The sequence below is a fragment of the Uloborus diversus genome, chromosome 3 (genome assembly GCF_026930045.1).
Source record: "Uloborus diversus isolate 005 chromosome 3, Udiv.v.3.1, whole genome shotgun sequence".
Taxonomy (NCBI): domain Eukaryota; kingdom Metazoa; phylum Arthropoda; class Arachnida; order Araneae; family Uloboridae; genus Uloborus; species Uloborus diversus.
Genome location: NC_072733.1, coordinates 213,617,865 through 213,634,351, shown reverse-complemented (window position 1 = coordinate 213,634,351; position 16,487 = coordinate 213,617,865). Strand labels below are relative to the sequence as shown.

At 36.3% G+C, this 16,487-nt stretch overlaps 1 protein-coding gene across 1 annotated transcript in view; it reads left to right on the top strand.

Moving 5' to 3' along the window:
- LOC129219263 (elevenin-Vc1-like) overlaps positions 1-16,487 on the top strand; it is a 62,772-nt gene that overhangs the window by 28,465 nt on the left and 17,820 nt on the right. The window contains exon 3 of the mRNA XM_054853591.1: positions 15,715-15,792. Coding sequence (XP_054709566.1) covers positions 15,715-15,792 — 78 coding nt within the window. The remainder of the gene's footprint in view (positions 1-15,714; positions 15,793-16,487) is intronic.

The following is a 16,487-nucleotide window of genomic DNA, read 5'->3' as shown; positions in this document are numbered from 1 at the left end:
GTTGATATTCAGATGTAATTACTTTGCTGTTTTGTAATTGGAAGAAGCATTTCTTTTCTAAAGATTGTCCAAAAATGGGATCAAATATACTGGGTGAACACAAATGATGGATTTCATTTCAAACACACACATTTTCGGAACTACTGCACATATTACGATAAGTGATACATGAATAAAAGGATAAATATACCGGATATTTTTTTCAATAAAGTTCAATTACGCAAATGTGCAATGTGTGAGCACATTGTGCAAAATGTTCAAATTCAAACGCTCACTGTCGGAAACATCTAATCTAATCCAGTTCGTTCCACACATTTTAGAATATAGCTGGACTACGGAGAGATAGCAAATGAATTGGAAGCGGAAACGGAACACTTAATTTTGTAGTAGATATGATCAGCGAGATCGCGATAGTTGTGAAAACGTTACTGCTTGTGCGTTCTCGCTGATTCTACTTATTACAAAATGAATTGTTCTGTTTCCGCTTCCTGTTCATTCTCCACCTCTCCGTGGTCACGCTATGTGAACCATTGACCGCTGTGAATGTTTCAGAATGCTACCCAAAATGAATTCTTGAAGATTTTGAAGTGTTCTTGGCATCAGGGATTGGTAAACAATGTCTTTGACGCAACCCCATAAAAAGAAACCACACGGGCATGGATTACTTTTAATAGAAATTTGAAGATTTTGGAGTGCTTTTGGCATCAGGGATTGATAAACAATGTCTTTGACGCAACCCCATAAAAAGAAACCACACGGGTATGGATTACTTTCAACACAGATTTGAAGTTTGTCTAGATCAAAAGGCTCAAGCATCGAACTTTTGTAATTGAAAAAAATTGGTATATTTCTCTTTACATTCATGTATCACTTATTGTAATATTTGCCGTCGTTTCGAAAATATGATTTTTTTTAAAAATTGGGTCCATCATTTGTACTCCCCCTGTATTATTGAGCTTGAGGGATAGCTTGTGGGTGCTCTCATTTTTTAAGTAAAGTCTACTGCATGAGTCGTATTAAAAATGGTAGAGAGTTGTAGAACTTGATCAACTTCAGCTATCTAAACATAGATTCGTTTCAACTGCGTTAAATCTGATAGCCGCAAAGAAAACATTTTTAAACAAATACGTAATTCATAATTTCGGAACGTTTAACCTCTTAAAAAAATAAAGTTCAAGTTTTTTTTACTTTTCTGTTGAGTTTTAGGTGTATCAATGTGAACATGCGGGTTAGCTCATTTCGTTTCACCTGAATTCAACCATGTGTAAAATCTGAGTTATTCTACAGGGGTCTGAGGGTATATCTGAGTCATACCCTGTAAAATCTTAGAAAGTAAATGATAGTTTGAACGCCATTCAACATCATCATCCTCACCTTCGAAACTGCGCAGAAACTGAATTTTTTACATATTTCACCTAAACAATGCATGCAAAACTTGGAACAACTGAAGATCTGCGTTTTCATTGGAATCTGAGATCAGTCTCACATAATTACTGTTATTTTGTAGTCACAAAACATTAACTGCAGAATTCCTTCAGAAGTTTCGGGAAGTGACGAAAGCGTTGTGTACAATCCACCTTCTTTCATAAACACATCCCCATTTAATTGGATTCATGTTTTTCTTCAGCCACTGTTATACTTGGGGATAAACACAGGGACGTAACTAGAGGGGGGCAGACGGGGCTCGTGCCCCGGGCGCCAGATTTTAGGGGCGCTAAACTGACTAATGCCGGGCCCGTCAGGCCCCCCCTCTGGATACGGCCCTGGCTGTCAACATGATGTCTTTCTCTCAGCTTTTACTATGACGAGAACTTGTCTACCCCACCCCAAGGGCCTGAGGGAAAATAGTTACACTGTTCCCTTGGCCGTAGCCCATGGCTTAGGAATTGGAGCCACTATCTTTGTCCACCAGAACCATTCTCTAAAGAGTATCTTCTCTAGCTCGTACCACGAACCTTTTTTCTGCTTTTTACTCCGTTTTCAGGATATTTTTTACTCATCTTGTATAGTTTCAAATCAATTTTAAGATATGTCGAAAAAACTATTTGAAGCTGAATTCAGAAAGAACGAAAGACCACGAAAAAGAGGCCCCTAACAATCTTCATCTTATTTATCATCGTGGTTAACTGCTAAAGACGTTAGGAGAGTAGGTAAGGCATTGTTTATATAATTTGAATGATGTAATACAAATTTGTTGAATTTTATAATTTTTCTCATTCTTGGAAAAAAATTTCGCACTATAATAATGGAGATTCAATTTAAAGTTCGGGAGGCTGCCAATTTTCCTTTAGAAAATACTAGGGTTATTTTGAACTAAAACGATAAATTTTCGACTTAGTTTCAATACATTTTTTCTACCCACACAATGTTTTAAACAATGCTTAAATCATCAACGTCAATCAATGTGTCAGAAATTAGCTATTTTTTACGACTCTAAACTTATTGAACTTTGATGCATAGTTATAATTACAGTAGACACAGTAAGTTATAATTACAGTAGTATAATTACAGTTTACAGTAGAACCTCGTTTATCTTGCTCCCGTTTATCCAGATTTCAGGCTTATCCAGATCGAATTTTTAAAGTTAAAAAATATATTCACTGAAATGATATAATTCTAAATTATGATAGCCGGAACGAAACTGTCAATGTACCAAATATTTGCTCTTTATTTTGATTAAATACACAACTCCTGCATAGGACGTGCAATAAATTATAGTCATCTTATAAACAACATGGCATATTTGGAGTGTCATTCCTACACCATCACAGCCCACAGCAGCTGAACTATAAATGATTAAGTGTTTGCGAGTAACAATCCTATGTAATTTTAGTTCCCGTAATTTTGCTACAGCGTTTTTTGCAGTTATAAAAGATAAGTCTGCTTATTTACGAATTTGTTTTACAAATTACCCGGATTTTCGTTATCCGAATCGCCTTTGTCCGCGCTAGTTCGGAAAAATGAAGTTGCACTGTAAATGAAAATAACTTGAACGGAAGCGCACTGAACACATATAAGAGTTTTGATCTGAAGCACATTAGGTTTCTGTTTCTCTATTAACTGTTTCTCAGATGTCGCATTTATAAGGCTCATATCATTACTGGCAGTGGACTCCTTTATCACTGCTTAATTCAAATATGACTTTCAGTGGTGAAACGGTTCAAAAATGATACCAAATGGAATGTTATTTATCTATTTGTTCTACTGGTTAAAGAGTACTCCATCACGGTGTAACGAAAAGTTACATTACAAGACATGTATAAATTGCAAATGCAATTTGTGTAAAATTCGTCCTTGGCTCATATGACTCAGTGAGAAGCAAAGGGATGCAAGTGGACATTTTCAAGTTTTGAGTAAAGCGCGTATAGCCTAGGTAGGCTTTCATTGATTTTTTTTCTAAATCATGCTATACAGCAGCACCAACCAGGACTACTAGTACTATCTCTTGCCCCAAGACAGAAGAGGGTTCCCCTATCATTCGCACTGGTTATCTCCAAATTTTTAATTTTCATTTTTAATTTTCACTCAAAACATTTTCAAGTTTAGAGTAAAACGCGTATAGCCTACGTAGGCTTTCATTGATTTTTTTTCTAAATCATGCTGTACAGCAGCACCAACCAGGGCTACTAGTACTATCTCTTGCCCCAAGACAGAAGAGGGGGTTCCCCTACCATTTGCACTGGTTATCTCCAAATTTTTAATTTTGCCCTAGTGTTGACATTATGAAGTCTCTCGGGAAATTTTTTTTTTTTTTTTTTTTGCTTTGCTTGTTTTGTATGGGGGAGGGGGCGCCGAAACGAGGTCTTGCCCCTGTTCGAAAATGACCTAGTTACGTCCCTGGATAAACACAAAGTTAATGCTGTGAAGTTGCTGCACTCTTGGGGGGAAGACTGGAAACTACTAAACTGTAGCTACTACAAGCTGGACTACTAAACTGTGAGATCCGAGAAAGCAATTTGAGATTTTCCTGTAGCAACTTGAAAGTTCTAGATTTCCCCTTTCTGAAATTTGTTGATGTGGAACTACATCCTGTGGCTGCGCGGAGAAAAAGAAGAATATCCTTCAAGGGACCCAAGGCTTCTTGTACTTTCAACATACTTTAACATTTTGTCTTTGCATTAAATTGCTTAGGGGTAAAAAATACAGTGATGTTCCAGACAAAACCTCTTTCACTTAGAATAGAGAGAGCACCTCTGTATTTGTACTTATTACAAAGGCACTAATACAGAAAAAAAAAGAAACTATGTAATGCAACATAAATGACAGATCCCTTTTGATGTAAAAGCACAAAGTACTGATTTCCATGTTTTATTTTAAGGCTTGGTAACTTGAAAGTAAAGAAATTGAAATATTATATTCTCTACAGTAAATTTGTTTAAATAAATTCTTCAGTTGACAATACATTATTTTTATGTATCTTTCAAACACGTTGGATTTTGTGCAGTTCTTTTAGTAAAACATTGCTTGCATCACAATTTTTTTTTTTAACCTTAGAATGGTAAGCTGGTAAACAACGATTTAAAAACTGCGCAACTTTTCTCAGATGTCTTTTCCTCCATAAGCTGATCGCTTTTAATTAGAAAGGTAGAGGTTTCCATTCTGTAATAAAGAGAAGCCCCCAAAATAAAAAAAAATAAAAAAAATCAAGTAAAAACACCCCCCTAAAAATTTCAGTGGCGTAGTTTGAGCGATGATCCTTCCCCTCCCGGATAAGAACGTCTGGGGAAAAAAGGTTCCTTGTATCCCCCGAGACACTTTTTTGCAATTTTAATTTGTGCGAATAAGTTTTTAATTGCTTGCCTCGTATTAGTAAATTTATGTTATACCGTCCAATTGTTTCATGAATATACTTGATGAAGGAAGATGGGAAGGAATTTGGTTTCTAACGAAAATCTGCTCAAATTGAAAGACTAATAACAACATGACCAAGACTCCGCAATGCTCGTAGCTCCGGGAATTCCCTTTAGAACTCGATCAATGTCTTGGAACTGATGATGGTACTCAAAACATGGAAAATCGCTCTAGACGGACACGGATAGCTGCCTAAATATGCATTTCATGCTTAACAGCCTGTTGCTCAGAGCGCTTTCGCCTCTCGCACCCTTACTTCGCGTAAGCTTACTTTCAGAAACACCTACGACTGCTACTGGTCAATACTTTTCTCGAAGAGTTCAGTGTATAGAAGATTTGGAGTGCTCGAGAAATGCTATAGAAGCTGGTTCTTTGTAAAATCAAATAATTACATCTTTATAGCATGGGCGCCCATATGCAAAATTGTAAGAGGGGGCTCAAAAATTTTAACCATGGTTTATCAGGATATTTTCCCCATAGAAGCAGATTTCGGGTCATTAAAATTTGACATTTTTAATTATTTATTCATTAATGGCTGGAGAGGAAATATTTTTATATTTTTGCAAAGAAAAAGTACTAAAAGCAAGAAAGTAATAATTTCCAAGGGGGGAGGGGCTGGAACCCCCTTGACCCCTTTTATGGGCACCCTTGCTTTATAGAGCTCTTCAGGAAGGACAAATTATTGAAAGTTTACATTTTTTTAGAGATATGGATTCCTCTCTTAATGAATTAAAAACATCCTTTTCTGTAAAAATTTATTAGTTGTTGTCAAAGTTAAAGATTATTCTAAGGGACATTGAATGCAGTAAGTAGTACACTCACGATTACTAGAAATTAACACTTGTATAAAGAAAGACGCCATTGCAAAATTGTTAGGAAGAATTTGATTCGAAGCGTATAAATGTTGTAAACGCTTCTTTTTACTTCCTTTTACAAAAAAGGAAGTATTGTATTCGCGAAAAAATTTTCAAAAATCGGCCTTAATTTCCATTTTGCTCACCACCAAATGAATGTTGAGTTTTTTTTTCGACCCGACCACACTTACATATGTACCTAAGAACGTATAGACGTCCGAAATATCCATTTTCAAGTTTCCCGAGTTAATTACAACGAGTTTTCTCGTGACGTTTGTATGTACGTATGTATGTGCGTATGTGTGTATGTGTGTCGCATAACTCAAGAACGGTATGTCCTAGAAAGTTGAAATTTGGTACGTAGACTCCTAGTGGGATCTAGTTGTGCACCTCCTTTTTTGGTTGCATTCGGGTGTTTCTAAAGGGGTCTTTTGCACCTTTTTGGGGGGAATTCATTGTTAATTTCGATGCAAACTCAAGTGGTGTTATAATGTGGCGGACACTTGGCGAAATATCGCCAGTCTTTTGGTCGCCATGTTTTGTCGCCAACTTGGCGACAAATTTGACAATTTTTTATTATTATTATTTTTTTAAATCTGGTTTCAAAGTGGCCATTGTTGGTGATATTTAGAGAGTTAGAGAGAAACACACATTAAAATTGCAATAATAGAGAAATAACATTAAATTGGTGTAAAAGGAAGTCATGTGATGCACACATCAGCTGGTTTTTAATATATTTGAAACTCAAATGGATAAAGCACCAATTCTGAACACAATTAATTGTAGCAATAAATTGTTACCAATTACACTCTTCAATTATAGTTCACAAATATTTTTTGGATAAAATCGAATATTTCGCGCATATAATAAATGCAGTTCATTTCGTATACTTCATATTTTCTTCACATTCTCTGAAAGTATTGTTCAAAAATATCTTTTTTCAGACATACATTCGTTTTACGAGAAAAGGTATGCGACTTCTTAAATACTCAATTTTTTTGACATGTTTATTTAATTTTGATGCGATAAGTTTAATAAAATCGAATATATTTCGCGCATATATAAATGCAGTTCATTTTTCGTATGTTTCATATTTTCTTCACATTCTCCGAAAGTATTGTTCAAAAATGTCTTAGCTGCATGAATTCCCTTAGCTGCATGAATTTTTTAAAATACGTTTGTTGTCTTTCCTCTTCTGTTCAAACCTTGAGAAAAAATAATTAAGAAATCACAGTTTAATTTAGGTATGGTTTATGGTTAAACAACCACATTGAAACTTTGGGTAGTTAACTGAAAAAACATCAAATAACCTTCAAAATATCCCAAAACACTGATAAAAATTGTAAAAATGCCATACTATTGAAGTAATAGTAAAACTGTATTCGGTATAGAATTAAAAGTAGACATTTTCAAGCGCACTAAACTAAAAAAGTCCTACATTTACGAATGCCAAAAAAACAAAATCTATTTTTGATTTCTATTAGATTGGTGCATTTGCAAGTTAAAAATTAATTTCACAGCATCTTTATGGAGTATTTTCTTGGTCATAGGCAACTACAGCATTTTAATTTGTTCCTATAGTATTTTAGACGACTGACTTGGGTATGTTGCCAAATGGCAACACGAAGCATTTAAGAATTAAGCGTTAACTTCAATAAAAGTTCGCTAGTTTACCGATGTGTACAGCTTTTATCCTGTAAAAGTTTGGCTGTTGGTCATTGCTTTCCTCTCTCGTGGCAAATTTTTTACTGGAGTCTCAGGGCCTGAATGATTGCTCGACACACTTGAGGTGGTGGGTTCGACTCCTCCCTTCGTTTCGGGTGTACTTTCCTTTCTGCGATGCTTTTTTACTTCCTTTTACAAAAAAGGAAGTATTGTATTCGCGAAAAATTTTTCACTCAAAATTCGACCTTGATTTCCATGTTGCTCACCCCCGAAAGAATGGTGAGGTTTTTTTTCGACCCGACCACACGTACATATAAACCTAAGAACGTATAGACGCACGAAATATCCATTTTGAAGTTTCCCGAGTTTATTACAACGCGTTTTCTCGTGACGTCTGTATGTCTGTCGCATAACTCAAGAACGGTATGGCCTAGAAAGTTGAAATTTGTTACATATTTACCTAAGAACATATAGATGCCCGAAATATCCATTTTGACGATTCCCGAGTTAATTACAACGATTTTTCTCTTGATGTCTGTATGTACGTATGCGTATGTATGTCGCATAACTCAGGAACGGTATGTCCTAGAAAGTTGAAGTTCGGTGCGTAGACTCCTAGTGGGGTCTAGTTGTGCACTCCCCTTTTGGTGTCATTCGGGTGTTTCTGAATGGGTCTTTTGCCCCTTTTTGGTGGGGGGGGGGGGGAGAGTCATTGTTAATTTCGATGCAAACTCAAGTGGTAATATAATTTGGCGGACACTTGGCGATATATCGCCAGTCTTTTGGTCGCCAAGTTTTGTCGCCAACTAGGCGAAAAATTTGGCGATTTTTTTTTAAATCTGGTTTCAATTTGGCCACTGTTGAGGATATTTAAAGAGTTAACTATCGAATCACATTAAATTTGCAATAATGATGAAATAACATTAAATTGATGTAAGTCATGTGATGCAAAAATCAGCTCGCTTTTCTCTGCATTGTTCGCATGTGTTCTGTATCATATTAACTGAAAATATAAGATGTTCGTTAAAGAACTACGGGGCTTTGAAGCAAGAATTTTTAATACAATCAAAAACATGGGTAAAGATTTTATATATGTACTTAAATTCTCATTTATCAATATTTTATGGCTACAATGGAGTAAGAAAATCATTTCTTTTAATTTTGAAGATATAGTTCTGAAATTTTTATGAGTTATAGACCTTTATGAAGGGAACTAATATTGGCAGTTTGATATAAGTAGTTTTGTTGAAAAACTTCTGAATAGTTTTTTAAAATACAGTGAATATTATATTTTTTAATCGTAACTATTTGAAAGACAAAAATCACTCCATGAGCAACAATTTTTTTGTTTACTTCATTTTTTCTATTTTTCTAGATGCATATTTCATATTTAAAGAAAACTTGGGGAGCAAAAATTCACTAACCACTACATTTTGTTACATACTGGTTTGGTCAAAATTTCGGATTTTTCTGAAAGAAGTCGATAAAATTTGGATTTAAGCCTGATTAAACGAGCTGATGTGTGCATCACATGACTTCCTTTTACTCCAATTTAATGTCATTTCCCCATTATTGGCAATTTTAATGTGATTCAATTGTTTACTCTCTAAATATCACCAACAGTGGTCAAATTGAAACAGATTCAAAAAAAAAAAAAAAAAAAAATATCCGTCAAATTTGTCGCCAAGTTGGCGACAAAACTTGGCGACCAAAAGACTGGTAATATATCGACAAGTGCCCGTCAAATAATAACACCATTTGAGTTTACATCAAAATTAACAATGATTTCCCCCCCAAAAAGGGGGCAAAAGACCCCTTTAGAAACACACGAATGCAACCAAAAGGAGAGGTGCACAACTAGACCCCACTAGGAGTCTACGTACCAAATTTCAACTTTCTAGGACTTACCGTTCTTGAGTTATGCGGCATACATATACGTAGATACAGACGTCACGAGAAAATTCGTTGTAATTAACTCGGGAATCGTCATTGTGGATATTTCGCGTGTCTATACGTTCTTAGGCACTTATCCACGTGTGGTCGAGTCGAAAAAAAAAACTCAATATTCATTCGGGGGTGAGTAAAATGGAAAATAAGGTCGATTTTTTTGAGTGAAAATTTTTTCGGGAATACAATACTTCCGTTTTTCTAAAAGGAAGTAAAAAAATGATGGTTTTGAAAATTTGCTCCCTAATGTGTCTCAATTTGTATCTCATTATCAATCTGAAAAAAACTCAAAGTAATTGAACAAATCCTGATTTGCAGGGAGAATTTGAAAGATACACATGAATTGAAATTTTACGATTACGAGATATTTGTATTTAAATGAAACATTCGTTCACAAAATGTATAATATGGCACTGATAGAACAGCTTATAACTTCAGTAAAAATAGTCCAAATTGAAAAAAAAATTTTTGCTATGAATTGCCCAAAGTTTAAAGATTAATAGTATAAGGGAAAAAATTTTGGTCGATTTTTCGCATTTTAAGACTCTATTGTAACCTTAAATATTTCGTAGATTTTAATGTATGACCAGTTTGTGGCACGGTATTCGTCCAATTGACTCAAACCCTTTCCTCCTCATAGCCTGCATGTCCAGTGTTGCTTGTCACTCAGGGGATTATCCTTTACCAGAGATATTTTACATCCTGAATTCCCACGGTACACGTCCAATTGACTCAAACCCTTTCCTCGTCATAGCCTGCATGTCCAGTGTTGCTTGTCACTTAGGGGATTATCCTTGACCAGAGATATTTTACATCCTGAATTCCCACGGTACACGTCCAATTGACTCAAACCCTTTCCTCGTCATAGCCTGCATGTCCAGTGTTGCTTGTCACTCAGGGGATTATCCTTGACCAGAGATATTTTACATCCTGAATTCCCACGGTACACGTCCAATTGACTCAAACCCTTTCCTCGTCATAGCCTGCATGTTCAGGGTTGCTTGTCACTCAGGGGATTATCCTTTACCAGAGATATTTTACATCCTGAATTCCCACGGTACACGTCCAATTGACTCAAACCCTTTCCTCGTCATAGCCTGCATGTCCAGTGTTGCTTGTCACTCAGGGGATTATCCTTGACCAGAGATATTTTACATCCTGAATTCCCACGGTACACGTCCAATTGACTCAAACCCTTTCCTCGTCATAGCCTGCATGTTCAGGGTTGCTTGTCACTCAGGGGATTATCCTTTACCAGAGATATTTTACATCCTGAATTCCCACGGTACACGTCCAATTGACTCAAACCCTTTCCTCGTCATAGCCTGCATGTCCAGTGTTGCTTGTCACTCAGGGGATTATCCTTTACCAGAGATATTTTACATCCTGAATTTTCGTATCGTAAACATTATTTTTGATATTCATCCAGAAAAAATTCTTATGTTGGCAAATAAGGCCTTCTTTGACGTTAAGAAGTAGGCCCTAAGCTTCCAAAATACTTGATGCTGGATCGAGCATCCAATGCTTCTTCTCTACCAGCTATTGAAAGAATTAACTGAAACATATGTATGAAATGTGACGGACGACTGATTTCTTCACACTTAACTGACCTTGCCTATCTCATATCGTTAACTTAGTATGATTCTTTAAAACGCCGTAGTTCTAGAAACGTTGAGATTGTAGTCGTCATTAAATAAACCTAAGCAATAAGCTCCTAGAAGAAAGAAAAATCTTCATCAGCAAGTATTTTTCCTTGGTGTTGGGAAAAAAAGGCACCGTAATGAATCTTTACTTACTAATAATAAAGCTGAAAGTCTCACTGTCCGGAGGATGTCTGTAGGATGTCTGGATCTCTGACGCGCATAACGCCTAGACCGTTCGGCCGATTTTCATGAAATTTGGCACAAAGTTAGTTTGTAGCATGGGGGTGTGCACCTCTAAGCGGTTTTTCGAAAATTCGATGTGATTCTTTTTCTATTCCAATTTTAAGAACAAAAATATAAGATGGATGAGTAAATTGCGAAATTATCATAACGTGGAACCGCAACATGGGTACAAGCCAATTGGCAAGAAGATTCACCATACATTATTTGTAAATAAAAGGCGAACCAATTCTATTACGGGCAAAGCCGTGCGGGTACACTAATTTAAAATAAAATACCAGCATTTTTTTTGTCAATTTTCGTAATGTTTTCGCAAATTTTTCTGCATTTTTCAACTTATTGGTCATACTATGTTTTTTTTCCCCTTTCTTTCATCAAATCTTGATGTAAAAATAACAAGCTGGCAGGGCAGCAATACAGACAAATATGCGTTAGAAACTATGTTACCACTTGGAACGCAAGAGACTGCGTGACAAACCACCATACAGCACTAAAAACAGAACTAACTAGGCTTTCAAAGGAATGATGAGAAATGGGGGTTAAATCAAAGCACGTAGTAGCTTAGATAACGATAAGTTAAGTCAGGAAACACAAAAAATGGAATCAAAGATTACTGCACAGTAAGAGTTAGTTTGTCTTTTATTTCCTTTCCGGGGGGTTGAACACATGATTAAACGTTTTTGCCCATTTCGTATCGATTTGTTCTTCGCTTTAATAGAAAAGCAATGGTTTTTTTTTTTGTCGATATTTTTACTAAGTGATTTCATTTTTAATCGCTCCGTAGAAGTGTCAGGTAAACTAAAGGCAAGTACGGTATGTTTGCATCAATGAAGAAAATTCATTTAAAATAACTTTAAGATCTATCCTTAATCCTTCTCTTCCTTAAAAAAAAATAATTAAAAAATTATTTTGAATTTTGACATCTTGAATTCAAATTATGCTTTTCGCAATCACGAGTGTGTGTGTGGGGGGGGGGGGGGGTATGCGTGTTTGTGTGTGGGGGGTATGTGTGTGTAGGCATGTGTGTTTGTGTCTGTGCAGGCATGAATGTGTGGGTAGTTGTGGGTATGTGTTTGTGTGTGCGTGCGTCTGTGTGTAGTTGTGTATGTATGCGCGTGTGTATAGGACATGGATGCAACCTGGAGACGGCTTTCGCTAGAGGAGCAGCATCGTGAGGAGCCGGTCGACGGTGATGCTGCAGACGGTGGCGGTGGGAAAATAAAATCAAAGGACATCAAAACAGTCAAATGAGAACAATAAGCAATCGTGATTGCTCAAAAAAAAAACTCTTTTAGGCATTTCAGCGGTGATAAAGTCGAAAACAAGAAAAACCGTCTACGAAAGAAAAACTCACAGGGGCGGCACAACCCCCCCCCCCCCCCCCCCCCCCCCCCCCCCCCGAGCCTTCGGTTTTAATAGATATTGGCTGTCCTTCTGTCAGTTAATATCCATATGAGAACTGTTAATGCTCTTCGCTTCCACACCGCAGACCCGGGTTCGATTCCACGACTGGGAACGATCGACTAAGCGTTCTATTCTTTTAGTGCACTGTAAAAAAAAACTGTAAAATTTGAAGAAGTTATCCGTATTTTTTACAGAAAAAAACTGTTCGTAATAAAATACAGGATTTCTCTGTTTTTTTGAATCTGTAACCGGTTATAAGCGTTAACTGTTACCATTGCCTCACCGCGTACTTTGTTTTTCTTCGAATCTTCGAAATTTCGCCCGCGTGTTTGGATTTTGGTTCTCGTGCTCGAATTTTTGATCTTATATTTATTTATAAAAAGCGAGTAAGTCTTAAATCGTTTGCAACTTCCATTTCATTGCATCCTAATCAATATTTTATTATTATGTTTTTTTTTTTGTCATCTGTTACAGAGGCATATTCGGAAATTTACCTTTGTATACATGTATTTCGTAGTAGTATAGTAAATATTGAAATGTATTTATGAAAGTATAGTTTCATTTTTTAATCTTCGTAAAATAATAAATCAGCTTGAATAAATAATAAAAATACGGAAGATTTCTGTAAAATAAACGGAAGAAAACTGGCGTCCTGGCTGACAGTTTTCTTCCGTAAATTTTACGGATTTTTTTACAGTGTGGGTTGTTAAAACGAGCAACAGGCGTGCTTGGGAACTTAACAATGGGGGTTACACGTTCGGCCGACCACCTAGCGAAACATCTGCCTTGCACCCCAAAGCCCCCCGTCACAAAAATTGATATGATCAGAATAGGCCTTGGCCTTCATGAACTGTTGCTCTGCTGGGTTTATGATCAAATCCTCACCTCTAGGTAGTACATTCTGGCTGCGTCAGTGTGTGGCGCGAAGTTCAAAATCGTCTAAATCTTCTCAGAATTACAAAGGTGTACACATAGAAGTGTATTACTGCTGTCAAAACGCTTTGTTAGTTATGGATCAAAATTAAAACAATGATGTTAAATCTGTAGCAGTTAATAAACACCTTGAATATGTTTTGCGGCAGAGTGGAGTGATGAGCATTTTGAAAACTACATTTTTTCGTCCTATTTCACATAATAGGTTTATTTCCAATTGTATTTTAATGTAAAACACTTAACGTCACCACTTTTTTGTCCCACGGACCGGAAGAAAGATGAAAAAATTTCACGGACTTTCTTCAACGTGGTCCCGTGAGAACTTAACTAGGTGCTAAAGAACTGTCGCATGAGTTTTGTTGCAAGATTTTTATCATGATATACTTGCAGTATTCTTTAAATGTAAAGTTATGTAATTATTATAATTTTTTTTGTAATAGAAAAATCACCGAAATTTTTGAAATGTTATCACAAAAGAAACTTTAAAATATCGTACCATGGGCATATCCAGATGGAGGCAAGGGCACATCCCATCCAAAATAGAAAATATTTCAAAGTAAACCAAAAATCCATATGAGGCAGTGAGAAGCAAAGTGATACACAAGTGGACTATATTTTAAGTTTCAAATAAAACGCGTTTTAAGATCAGATCCTATGTAGACTTTCATTGAATTTTTTTTCTAAATCATGCTTTACAGCAGCACCTACCAGGGCTACTAGTATCATCTCTGGCCCCAAGACAGAGGAGAGATTCACCTACCATTTGTACGGGTTATCACCAAATTTTTAATTTTGCCACTTGCATCCCTTTGCTTCTCACTACCTCATATGTGTTCGTTTAAAAAAAGATTACTAGACGGTTGCTTCAATTTCTTAACTTATCGACGAATTCGGCTCTGAAACTTGGCTTCTAATTTGAAAAATGTATTCTTTGGGATCAAATTGAAAAGGGAACGTAATTGGTATTAAGCTGTAAGCCTTAAGGCAGACCTGCGTCTGGAGAAGTGCAAAGTCACAAGTCACGTAATAATAAGCAACTATCGTTTGGTGCGTAAAAGTGTGCCCTTCGCTTCGTATGGGATGGGAAGGCACCAAAAGTGATGCGATTGATGAAAACTATGGTTCTACAGCAGTTAGTTTTACGAAGTTTAAATAATTGTGGACATTTAGCAAAAGATCTCCACAAACTTCATGACTTTATAATAATTTTCTATCATTTTTCTTTTCTTATTTGGGAGTCGTGCTTGGCCTTTGCTCAAGAACGGCAAATTTTAAACAAATACGATGTCTTCGATTTATGTACTGCTGTATCCAATTTAATGACATTAACGTTGGTCATTGTATCACTGTACTTGATTCATTACAGCAGGGAGTGAACGCTAATTGGTTTCACCAAGTCACAGTCTCAGTAAAAGTTTTTATATCACTTCGCTAATTTTACTTCTCACTTAAAGAGACATTCAAAAACTAGAGCCGCGTAACGTAATGCGAGTCATCCTGTGTTTCATCCAAGTTTCTGTCGCCTCTTTGCCAAATATTGCAGATTGCTCAGCTAATTCATCCAACATATTTTTCAAGGCACCACCCACATTTATAATATCCGAGTCGATCTAATGATTTGCGTGTTCCACCTTCCATTTTGAGCTGGACACGCCCTTGTATCGTGCCAGTAGTTATTCTTGTTATTGTTACTACTGAATATGGACATTTTTTTTTAACGTGGACGGGTAAAAGTCTCCGAGGACTAGTTTTTTTTCACGGACCGTTGCTGGTCTTCTAGACCAACGGTTGAGAATCCTGGACCTAAGGGATATATGCCTTCCAGGACGAAGTCGCGTTTCTCAAATCAAATGCTACGACTAAGACAAACTCTATATGTATTCAGTGCAAAGTCTTCCGTGTAAAACCGTGTCAACGTTTCGGATGATTCCTTCCCTCCAAAAATGTTGCAGTTTTTCAGAAATATTGATCTTGCGGTGTGATTCACGGTTCAGTAACAAATATTTTTATCATTTACTAAACTAGAAATCAACCAAAATATTTTCCGAACCGTATTAAAAAGTCTCCTTGTGAAATGAAAAATACCCCCGTAACACGGAGTTAAAAACTAGAGGTTAACCAATTTAATTCTTCCATTCATTACAGTAAAACATCTGTCTTTATTTTATATGTTTCAGGAAGTTTGTGTTTGCCCCACTATGCAGAGGTGTCAGCGCTAAAAGGTCTTCGTCAAAAATTAACAAAGACGAGTTGAAGTAAGTAGTTTCTCTCTCATATAAATCAGCTTAATGTAAAGTTTCAATGCAGATCAAGTAGATAGTATGGAAAATAACCGGCTAATATGTAGAATTCTTAGCGGTTATGTTACTTTATAACCAGTTATAAGTGTTGAAAAGCTCATATAATTGCAATTATGTAAGTTTACTTATTTACAGTCCCTGCACTGTTAAAAATTTTCCGGAAAATTTACGGTAATTGTTACTGGCATCCATGTTGCCAGTAACTATTACCGTAAAAATCAAATGTTACTGTAAAATTTTACGCTATCCTCGGTAGGCCGCAGCAAGCAATTGGCGCTGGGATCGCTTATTTCTCCGGTATAAATTACCGTAAAAATCAGCTATGCGTTAGTCCGCCATTTTACAGTAACAATTACCAGAAAATCTTCCTGAATTTTTAACAGTGTGGCCAAATTATTAGACGCACCATAAGATTTTATGGAAAACGTTAATTATCAGGTAATACTGTACAGCTATATGGTTTTTTACGATAGACAATGTATTTTCATAGTATTCACCACGTAAGTACCTACAGGTGACACCAATTAAATATCGAAATTATAGGGAAAAGACGTATTCATTAAAGCTTGAAGAAAATGTCATGAAAAGTTAATATTTTGTTGAGCCACCTTTAGCCGCTATGAGAGCTTTAATTCTGTGCGGCATGCTAT